Source organism: Megalopta genalis, chromosome 5, assembly GCF_051020955.1.
Source record: "Megalopta genalis isolate 19385.01 chromosome 5, iyMegGena1_principal, whole genome shotgun sequence".
Classification (NCBI taxonomy): Eukaryota; Metazoa; Arthropoda; class Insecta; order Hymenoptera; family Halictidae; genus Megalopta; species Megalopta genalis.
In genome coordinates, this window is record NC_135017.1 from 2,609,316 (window position 1) to 2,621,623 (window position 12,308).

General features: G+C 30.2%; 1 protein-coding gene across 9 annotated transcripts in view; it reads left to right on the forward strand.

Moving 5' to 3' along the window:
- The window catches only part of LOC117218266 (potassium voltage-gated channel subfamily KQT member 1), a 271,571-nt gene that overhangs the window by 201,866 nt on the left and 57,397 nt on the right, over positions 1 to 12,308 (forward strand). For 6 of the 9 annotated variants that reach the window (XM_076522215.1, XM_076522216.1, XM_076522218.1 and 3 more), the window contains one exon: positions 6,324 to 6,434. The exons of 1 other annotated variant lie outside the window; for it this stretch is intronic. In XM_076522215.1, the coding sequence (XP_076378330.1) occupies positions 6,324 to 6,434 (111 nt within the window). The remainder of the gene's footprint in view (positions 1 to 6,323; positions 6,435 to 12,308) is intronic. 2 more of the 9 variants (XM_076522217.1, XM_076522223.1) reach the window with 1 other exon arrangement.

Genomic DNA, 12,308 nt, shown 5'->3' on the forward strand with positions numbered 1-12,308 from the left:
AACAAACGAGTCTTCAGTTTCTCATTGCTTATGCGATACAAAAACAAGTTGGAAGCAAAACGAGCAATAGATTGCAAAACCGGAGTCCTGAAGCTTCAAAATGATTCCAGTTTTATTGTTATCTCTATTATATTTATTTATATATTTATTTATCGCTGTATTTTTAATAAAAGCATGTTTATCGCAACTTTTAATAGAAGCATGGTTTCTAACGTTACTATTTACTTCTCCGTTCCACTACACTTTTGCAATAATTTCTGAACTATTTCTAAATAGAACTTGTAATAATAATTTTTTTATATAGAATTTATATCCTGAAAATTCTATTTTGATTTCTGATTCTATTTAATCGACCATGTACATAAACTATCTACCGCCGCGTTTACTGGTACACGAAAATGATTTGGGAATTAGCGAAAGCCAATTTTCCTCGTCCTCGATGGCACGCTGTGTGAACCTAATCTTGTTCATCGAGAAATGTGAAAACCATGAGCCTACGTCACGTGACTATTGCCCTAGGAAACACGGTCGCCGAATCGTCAGCTGATTATTGCTCGTCGCCCGCCGAAAAACAGCACTTGCAAGCAAAACGTTGAACCTGCACTATACTACCCCTGGCAAAAAGTATTCAGTCAAATTTCATTCTTTAGGATAATGCGATTGTTGCACTAATCACTTATACTCTGGGTCTCTTGGAAAGTAATGTCGTTGTTCAATTAAAACGATCACGATATCAAATTATATACTCGATGAATATCTTGTTACTAATTAATTAGCAATTCTTAAAACAGAACATGAATAGCACGTTTAAATAAATTATTTAACTAATGTTAATGTTTATATTTGTTCGGTTTTTCTCTAAATCTCGATAACTTTGCAATAATATTTTCTGTTATTTATGCAAAAGTTTTGTAGAAATTCTTTTGTCATATGTAGTTTTTATTTGAAAGTTATTTACTTATTTATTTCAAAATTATTTCGATTTTGGATTGAGATTTCGATTAGACGTAACTTACATAAATATTTCGAGAAGAAAATTACAAGAATTACTCGACTATTTCGATCAATTTATATTACATATAGCTTGGAAACTGAAAAGTGTTATTTAAATTGCATTATATTATTTTAACATTATTGCATTGTTTGTTTATAATATGCACAATAAAGTACAAAATTTCAATATTAATAAATTAGTATAATATTGAACTGTAAATAGTTTATGTGTATAATAATTGCTAACGAAGCTCCCATATATTAAAAAATCTTATGCAATAATAGCACAAATGTTTGTATCTAAGAAATGGAAATATCGAATATGAAAATTTAGTAGCAACAAATTGTATTGGAATATTTTTAACGTGTACGATGAAATCTATTTAAAATTGACATTACTTTCACAAAAGCCTAATATAATTATTATAGACAAAAGATATTCTCACATATGTACATATCAATAGAACTTACATATTATTGAGGCAACGTTTGAAGAGAATACAATACAAACGCAATAAACAGTTTTGTACATATATTAAATGTGGAATAATGTTTATATTGCATTTAGTTATTTTAAATCGTATCTACCTTACTACTGGTAATTAGCAATCCTACAATAGCTGTACAATTAATCCATAAATAGCTGTAGAACTAATTTAAGCTATAAAATCATCTTAAATATTGCAAATACATATCGTTATCCATTGTTTCTTCATTTATGCATTCGTGAAAAATATCACAGGAAATCTAGACGATCATACAGAAACCTAAATCTTTATTTTACAAATAATCAAGGTCAATGACAATTATCATCGTCAAAACTTTCTTCCACGTTTGTAAAGGGATTGAACACTTCCACCAACCACTGCTTCACATTCCCATCTTCTTTCTTGCAAACAAACACAGATAGCTTTCTAGTTACATTTAATATTAACTTCCTATCGACATAAACAAATGAAGAAAATATTACTTTTCTGTCGACACTTTATCCAAACACAAGTTGATTTACCGTTCTGTTTCTTTTTGCATTAATTGCGTAAACATTTTCTGGAAATCGATGCGCGAGAAAACTATTTTTAAGAACGTTTAAGCTGATTGATTAAATACTGTTTGCCAGGCGTAGAATTGCTGCTTTCTCACCGGTTTAACATAAGGTGAACAGTTGTTTAAATTTTCGGTTTGATCCTGCATTAAGGGAGGAATATTATTAAAGCATAGAAACAACGTGTTTCTTGTAATACGAATACTAATTTATTCGATATTAATATTCAGGATAATATTAATTATTAAAGTGTTAATAGAATATTAATTATTTCCCTCATAGAGTTGAATAAAGATTAATATATCGATAAATATATCGATTTAATTCGATTATAATTTATCATAATTCTTTTCCAAAATTTTCTGTACGAGCGAAATAATTAATATTTCATGTTTTGCAACTGCTGATAACCCTTACAGTTTCTAAGCTCAATGACCCAATTTTTAGGGTTGATCAACCCTTATTGGTAAATTGAGGAACACCGTACGTGAGGTTAATAGAGTAAAATTTGTAAGATCGAAAAAGAAATTTAGTGAGTATCGATTTTTATAATCGAGCATGGAAGGATAATGTTCAGTTATTTATAACAATTTCATTGTGTCAATGATTTATTGAAATTATCATTACTTGCAGAATACATATAATTTTAACGATATATTGTTTTAATGGATGCACGTCGCTAATAACAGAGGAAAATGAATTTTGGGTCAAAGTGACCCAATTTCCGTGCTTAGGATTAGAATAGATTAATGAACCCTGCAAATCGAGCTGGTTCGTCTGTTGTATTATTTGAAGAGACACTAATAACTTCCATCGTGGAATTTCTATCCTCGTTTATAGTTTCACGAAAGTATAGTGTGGTCAATGAATTTTCAACAGTCTTTTAAAATTTTCATCAGAACTTGTATAATCTTTTTGAATTTCCAATAATTTTTAAAAAATTTCAATAAATATTCTTGAATTTTTTTAAATTTTCAATTAGTATTCAACAATTTTTTTAAATGTTCAATCAATTTTCTACAATCTTTGTAAATCTTCATAAAATATTCATAATTTTTAAAAATGCTCAACAAATCTATAACGTTTTTAAATTATCAACAAATTTTCAATGAATGTGTAATTTTCTCCTAATGACTTTTTATAGATAAAACAAGGTGAAATTTTTTATCTAAAAATGTTGTTCTTATGATCATACATTTTTTTTATTGGACTAATTGTTTAAAAAAGATATATAGGAACATATATTGAAAAAGATATATTAGAGTAATTTCAGTCCAAATACCAAAAATTTTATAATTAGAAATAATCGTAAAAGCATTTGAAGCATTAAAGACTATTTAAATTTATAATCAATAAGTTTGAGAAAATATGTTGTATCTACTTTTTGAGACAAGCAGTTAATTATCTCATTGAACAATGAGATACACTTTTCTAGAAAAAATATAATATGTAATAATATTTAGAAATATTTTTGTAAATAACAATTTAAATTGATACTCATTTTTTCTAATGTTCTTAAAAATTTCTATTCTTTGAAAGTCAGTATGAATAGTTTAGTTAACAATAAATATCTTTTTACACGTTATCAAACTACTCTGAGTTAGATTTTAATATTTGTAAATATTTTCTTTCTCTTTTTAGTTAAAATTCTGTATTTAATAGGAAATTTACAAATTTGGATTCTTAATCGAATTTTTCACACGATTATTATTTCGAGTTTTTATTGAGAACTTATTGACCACCCTTTGTTTGTTGCTATGTAGTCATGGTTAAATAGATATTTTACGAAAACTGAGAAATAATCCGTAAATGACAATTTCATATCTCATTTTTTGAATGAAAAATTGCCCATTAATATTACCGTTTCCATTGTGTCACAAGGGTCAGAATTACATAGGGTGTCCCAAAATTATGTTCTTGAGCTCATTTGAAGCAACTTTTTCCTTAGCAAAAATGCAATCTGCAGCTTTGTTTACGAGTTATTGACGAAAAACACTGACCAATAAAAGACGCGCTCGGATCGCGCGGCGGCCGAGCCAATGAACTGAACTCGGCTTCGACTGCTCGCCCATGGGCTCCGCCTTGCGCCGGTCAAGTTCACCTCTCATTGGTCAGTGTTTTTCGTTAATAACTCGTAAACAAAGCCGCGGATTACATTTTCGCTAAGGAAAAAGTTGCTTCAAATATCTTCAGGAACCCTTCATTTCCCAGAAATACCATAATTTTGGGACATCCTGTAATGACCTGAAAAATTACAGCGAAAGGAAAAGATACAATTTGAATCATTCTGTGAAGACATGACGCATCGAATTGTCAGATCGAATGTTTCTGTCGAAGATCGTAGTCTGTGATAGAATTTCTGTGTACAGACGTACGATGGCAAAGAATTTTATGGGAACAAGTTACGTCGCTATTGAAAACAAGTTTTGATAGTTTAAATTTAGTTGAAATCACGCGCATATTCTCCATTTCCCTGTTCGATTTCGTTGATCGCTCTAGAGAAAAGACCAATGGCCGTGATCGATAATTAAAACGAGGTGAAACGTTTTAATCTAAATCAATCTAGTTAGTAATTAATCAAGTCAATCTAACGAGTGACTTGGTTCGCTCGTATCTCAAGAATACATACACAATGATAGCAATTCGATTTGAAGTTGTGGCTAGAATTGCGCGCAGTTATAGTATCTTTTATTTCGCGAACTTATCGTAGTAAAATTAAGCGGCCTAGAGAAAGTATTCCATTCGTCGTTCTGAAATTTTATCAGTATATTAACCCCTTGCCATATCGTTATTTTCACAGTTGAAACGATTGGAACTTTTTCAATTGTGATAATTTCTTCGAAAAAAAGAAAAAAAATCCATTTACTGGAATAATTAAATATTGAAGCCAGTAGAATCAAATTTTATTCCGATTTAAAAGAACAGAATAATCTCCATCGCCAGTCAGACTCGTGAAAGCACGGCAAAGGGGTTGAACCACGTTTGGAGAACGTATGATAATTTTATGAAGATATTATGTGAGTTGGACAAAAAATTACAGCTAGAATCGTATGAGCTTACTTAATCTTTGTAACGATGGAAGATTCATATTTAAATGGAAACAAACGAAAATTTAATTATTTATATCGAGAAATGTTTCACAAAGTCGCAAGGAATTTTCCGTTCGACCCTATATCTTCCAAGAAGCAATTTTTCGCGTTGCACAGTGGACGATTTTCCTCAAAAAGATGGAGCAAAGCACAAAAGATTTATTTGTGAATGAAAACGTTGTAATTATTTGATTTGTAGGTACAGTCGGTGTGAAAAGTATTATTGCCCCTTCTAAAACGGAATAACTTCTTTATAATTCGGTTAAACGATCTAAATTTTTTTGGACGTTCAAGGGATTAATTTACTAGACAATGGCTAAAAATTAGTTTTTAATAATTGCAAGTAGTTGGAATAATAATAAAGTTAAAAAGTGATATTTTTTAACATTTTTATATGAGCCTAGAAATAAAATTTGTAAAAAGCTTTTCGTAGCTCTCGGTAATTTATAATGCCTGCTGGAATCGATTGATGTTATTATGAGTTACAACAAATTAAAGATCACATAAATCGCAGATAAAAAATTAAGAAGCGAGATCTTTTTATTTTATATTGTCATTCCAAGTAACAGCAAAATTGAAAAAAGAGAAAGTATTTTCGTCATTGTCTAGTAGTTTAGTTCTTCTATCATCCAAGAAAAAAAATCAATTAATTTAGCCCAAGTTTAAAAAAGTAATTGCATTTAAATGATGTACAAACACTTTTGTGGGCCGGACTGTACCTATTCTCGTTGGAACTCATAATACGAGAAAATGTCTCAAATATCAACGAATTTAACAGATTCCAAAGACATTTTGACGGCTTTGATTGTCTCTTGGCGTTAACATTATTATCCGGTTAGAAATGAAAGTTCGCTGGATTTCAAGCGATATTGATTTTTGTCGACGAAATAATAAAAATCGAGCGCTGTGCGTCGCGTCGCGGATGCATCACCGTGATGGTAATCGAGTTCTCGTTAAATTCGTTAATTACCGCGCAATCGGCGGGAAGTCGCGAGTGTCGATTACTTTAGTCGAGACGCGTTGAACACGGCGCGTGAGCCTTCGGGGGTGGCGGAAAACCTCTGGAAATTTCGCCGGGAAATAATAGTCGACCGGGTAAACTTGGGCTGACAGGAAACGTCAGCCGGCTGAAGAGCACTTTCTCTAGAGCGGCTTTGAACATCGAAGGAACTGGTTGTTGAGTTTGGTAGTGTGAGTAGCGTGTTTCCGGTTGGCAGGGGAAGCCTCTTCACCTCGCAGACGAGCTCCGTCACGGAGGCGACCAGTGACGAAATTGACATTGATATCGAGGAGCCTCAGAGGGTCACCACGTAAGTAGACATTTCCCTATCTAGCGTTCTCACCGGGGAGTTCCCTGGGCGTCTCGGAATGGGGCTGGTAAATAAGAGATTAGGGGCGGCCATCCGTGTAACAGCTTCTTCAGGAGATCGAATTCTTTCGGGAGAATTGATAATGGTTTATTTTGTAGCTTGTAAACTGTTGGTTGAATTCTTGTATGAATTATTTATGATGTACTATTTGCTCAGGGAGTAAGTAATAAGTGCTTAAATGAGTAAGAAATAAATGAATATTTTTACTCAGTGGAATGAAGATTTAAAGTGTAAATAGTAAATGAATGCTTAAATGAGTAGAAAGTAAATGAATACATACATGAGTAAACAGTAAATGACTACTGTAAGCGTAAATAGTAAATGAATACTTAAATGAATAAAAAGTAAATGAATTCTTAAATGAGTAGAGTGTAATTTAATACTGAAAGAGTAAATAGTAAAGGAATGCTTAAAGAGTAGAGAGTAAATTAATATCGAATGAGTAAAGAAGTAGAAAAGAGTAGAATGAAAATGAGTACTTATATGAGTAGAAAGTAAATAAATACATGCATGAGTAAAAAGTAAATGAACACTGAAAAAATAAATAAAAAATGAAAACTTAAAGAGTAAATAGTAAATTAAAACTTAAATTGAGTAAAGAGTAAATGAATACTTGAATGAGTAGAAAGTAAATGAGTACTTAAATGAGTAGAAAGTAAGTGAATACATACATGAGTAAAAAGTAAATGAATATTGAAAGAGTAAATAGAAAATTAATAATTAAACTGTAAATAGTAAATGAGCACTTAAAAAGTAGAGTGTAATTTAATACTGAAGGAGTAAATAGTAAATGAATGCTTAAAGAGTAGAAAGTAAATTAATATTGAATGAGTAAATAGTGAATGAATACTTAAATGAGCAGAATGGAAATGAATACTTAAATGAAAAAAAATAGAAAGTAAATGAATACTGGAAGAATAAATAGCAAACATAGACTTAAAGAGTAAATAGTAAATGAATGCTTAAAAAGTGGAGAGTAAATTAATACTTAAAACGTAAATAATATATGAATATTTGAACAATAAGTATAAGCAGCAAGTAAAAATAATTAGCAGATTATATATATCTGCTAAAAGGAAATAGATTTTTTTGTTTATTTACTATAGTGATTATAAAAATTTACTTTTTCTTTGAACAACTCTCTATCGATTTGAAAAAACAGAAACACTAATAATAGCAATAATTAATATCTAATAAATCAATAAATGTATTTGTTTCATTGACTAAAATATTCCTCCTGGTAAAAATAAAGTAATAATGTTCGATATGTATGATTTCATGGAAAATTTTGGTCTGTTAATACATTTTATTGAAATTAAAAAAATATATTTACAGTAACTTATTAGAATGCGCGTGATGCTCCATTTTCTTCTGCGTTCTCTAACATTAATAGTTAATTAAATACACAAAAAATGATATATCTCGAAACCAAGAAGTATATATTTGTGTATATAAATAAACAACGATTCAAATCATGATGAAAAAAAATCGTGATAATTTTCTCGATTATAAAGGTGAAACAACAAAAGAAGATGTCTCTGCGACGTTGTGTCTAAATATGATCATAGGCAAAAAATATGCTAAATAAGTGTGCGGGTTCGGAATTACACCGAGTCGCAGAAGGTTAAAAATACTTTGTGACATTGATCGAACACTATCAATCATTTTCTCCGCGTGCAATCTTATCGCATCCGTTATTGAACGGTGTGAATTTTCGACGTACCTTCCTTTTAAAAACGTTTGTATTTTCAGCAGTTTGACCTTTCGGAAATTATGTCAATCATGACTGCATTCCGTTTTAATTGTTTTACAGTCTGGCTAAATGGTTTGACAGTAATCGCTCGGATTCGAACAAATTTGGAAATCTCGATGACGATACATCACCACTTTTTGCAAACAGTATTTAATCACACATGCGAAACAGTTTAAATTAAATTAATATTGTATTAACTGCATGTATGTATATTGAGTTGAAATGGTCAGCAGTGATTCACGAATTAGAATAAAAGTATTGTACAAACAGTTATCGTTACATTTTAGGGAAGTATTAACGCACGCATGAATACCTCTTTTATCTTTGATATACTATATTATGTACAGGGTGTCATAAAATTATATTATGTGTTGAACCAGCATGACATAATCCTTCACCTTCGGTCTCGTGAATATCGATATAAGTATACAGGATGTTCCATTTAAGTTGAGATTGTGAAAAATCTCATAAACATGTGATTTAAAAAAAAAGACAAATTGACACACGTCCTTTAGTATTTCGAGTGGGGAGTCAAATAGTGCTACTAGTTTTTTAATGCGTGGGCATCTTCAAGGTCATTTTAAGGTCATCTTGTTTTTTTTATCGTAAACCTATATTGTTTATTCCGGAATCAAATTCTACGTAAAGAAATGCATAACTTTTATTTGAAACATTTTTTTGGAACTTCAATATTTTCTAAGATATTTAGCTGATTTTTCATGTCTACGTCGAAGATTTTTTTTAATAAAATAATAGTGTTCCTTTTTTATTATTAAAATGATAACGTTTCTTTCTTCTAGAAAGTATATTATTTCATTTAAGAATATCATATTGCAAAAAAATGTTCCAAATAAAAGTTGTGCACTTTTTTACGTAGAATTTGATTCCGAAATAAACAATATAAGTTTACGATAAAAAAAGCATGATGATCTTGGAATAACTTTGAAAACGCCCACGTATTCAAAAAGTAGTAGCACCATTTGACTCTACCACTACTAAAGCACATGTGTCAGTTTTTCTTTTTTTTAAATCACTTAATTTTTTTTAATTCACTTAAATCACGTGTTTGCGAGATTTTTTACAATCTCAACTTACATGGGTCACCCTGTGCATGTAACTAACCATAAAGTTGAGCTTGATCTTGAAAACTCAATGTGAAAAAATCGAAATAATTTTCTTACTGCATTCTATTATACTCTTCGCTATTATCAACTATGTAAAATTTAGATACGTATTTCCGTAAATTAATATAATAATTTATTTAACGAAAAATCATTTCGTTTCTTGACTTCGAATATTCAAGATCAAAGTCAATTTTGTGGCGAATTATTTATATTATCATTCACCGAACCGAGAGTGTAGAATCACCTTATACGTATACATACATATCACACAAATGAAGGCAAAGTTATAAATAAATACGTTAAAAAATTGAGAGGTGTGTGGCCTAGAAATCGGTTAAAAAAAAATTGAATGCACACCGTTGGAGTTTATTCCATTTAATTGAAATACGTTGGGATCGATGTGTGCCGTGCTTTTTGTAACACTCTGTGCTGTTCTTTACAAGAATGTATGTTTACTGTTTCCTCATGAATACACCTTTCAAAAATTCCATTAACCCGTATTTTATATTTAAAGATGTTCTTTGTAAAAATGTATTTTCACGTTTCTATATAGATTCGCTTTTTAAAAATTCCATTAAGCTGTTTACGTTCTAACCTATTCTCTCTCAATATATATTTTTACTTCATTTTATAAATACACTTTTAAAAAACGCTATGAAACTATTTGCATTTTGTATTATTGTTTGTAAAACTGCAAGTTTATTTTACAAATGCACCTGTAAGAAATTTCCTAAAACTATCCACATTCACCGATGGTCTTTATAAAAATGTATTTTTTCTTCATTTTATAAGTACACTTTCTAGAACTATTCTCTATAATGCTTTAGAACTATTTACATTATGTGTTAGTCTTATGTGCAAAAATCTATTTTTATTGTTTTCTTTCTTTAACTGTACCAGCAGTGTCACTGGTAAAAATAATTAAACCTAAAATAAAATACAATAGAATAATCTATTGTAAGGCACTTCTTCTATTATTATATATATCTCTCAGCTTATTAAAACTATCAATCCCCTGATTACTGAGAACTAATTAATAAACGCTCTAATAACACTATTATATATAAAAAAAGTGAATGATTTTCTTTCAAGTAACAGGTTCAAGAGAAATATTTACAAGCAATATTGTTACTACTGTCGAACACTTTAATAAATTCTTGATTGTTAAAATTTATCAAAAAGAATTATTTATCAAATTTCCTGAAATTGACGTTTAAAATGTTTATTTTTCATATAGATTCACGGTTTATTAATAATATTACTGCTGTATTTATTAACAAATTTTCCATTATCTGAATTTTATTTTTGAACCATTAGATTTAGAAATTTATTACCACTATTATTATTATTATTATTAATTTTATTATTGTTACTAAGAAATTAGAGTCACAGCCTACTAATAATATTACTACTGTATTTATTAATCAATTTTTAACCATTTCGAACTATCAGATAATTGACTGTAGGTACAGAATTGAAACAGGAAACTTTTTCTTCTGTTTCTGTTTCTTGCAATGAACGCAGAAAGATGTTTAATTTGCATATAAATTTGCAGATTAAATCGTTAAAATTTGATTTTTAGATTAATAGATAACTGGGTGAAATATTAAAAAGAAGAATCCGATTTTGATTTTATATTTGCTTCTTGCAGTCGTCGCAGAAAATGTATATTCTGCATGTAGATTCGCAGTCTATTAACAATATTAGTACCGTATACGGCTGGTGGAGTATTGGGGAGCCATTCAATTTCACCTTATCGCTTTTCCTCCTATCTCCGATCGGTCCGGCGATACCGTCCGCCCCAGTTAAAGCGAATTCACCAAGAATATTGTAAACATCGAATATTAATTAAATGTATCCCAGAGAATTGTTATTCCTGAAATGGAAACATTTCCATCGAATGCACTCCGAAGTACATTTCCTTCCGCAGTGACACCGTTACTACCACATTTTTATTTCGCTGCCACGTTTCTCGATTCCGTTCCAATTCGTCGAAATTCATCAATTCATTCTTCGTCGAGGCACCGGTTATTAAATACTTGCAATGATTGTTAGGTTATGTGTAAAGAAACTGGTGTGGTTTGGATTGAAACTATACTTATTGTTCTTATTTAAATTATTTTAAATTTTCAAAACAAAAAGAATCGTAAAACAGCATTTCTATTCCTTATACACAAAAATATTTTCTGCAGGACGCGCAACCTTCAATTTGGATTAACCTAATTTTTTTCAATTTGGTGCGCCCTGGTTGGAAAGAATAAAAACCAATTTATCGACGTTTTTTTTACGTGCAAAAGAAACAATTTGTGACAAAAATGAATAAGCGCCATGCAAAGAAGTAGACAAATTGAAAGTGTTTAAGAATAAGTAAGTTTGAACTTATTAAAATTATTAATGGAAGAAAACGATTTCTACATATATAGCTTGCGTTTTGCGACGTAATCAATTTTCATTTTGCATGGATATCTGCATAAATACCTTGAGTAAGTATTTATCATACATGAACAAGAATTTTACATCAATAGAATCTCCTGTGATCAATAACATATAAGTATATCAACCAAATGCCGCGACCAAAGAAAGTGGACATGCAAGAAAGACAGTTTTATTTTAAATCATTTTCGTGTTACGTTTGTAATTATAGCACCAATAGCTAGCTGCGATTGTTCCGATTAAAATGAGTCCAAACACGATGTAAATCGGAGACTAGGATCATTGAAGAGCTTCTTATTATACAGGGTGTTCAAATAATTTTAAATTAGTTAATCTTGAAAAGTTGGAAACCTCTCTACCTATTTGCCTTTGAAACCATGTATTCAATAGGTATTCGTGAAAAGCATAATTTAAAAAATATTTGTAGTGTGCAAGTTACGCGACTCACCCTGCAGACTGCTTATTAATTAAACCGAAATAGTAAAAATTATTTCAATGTATGTA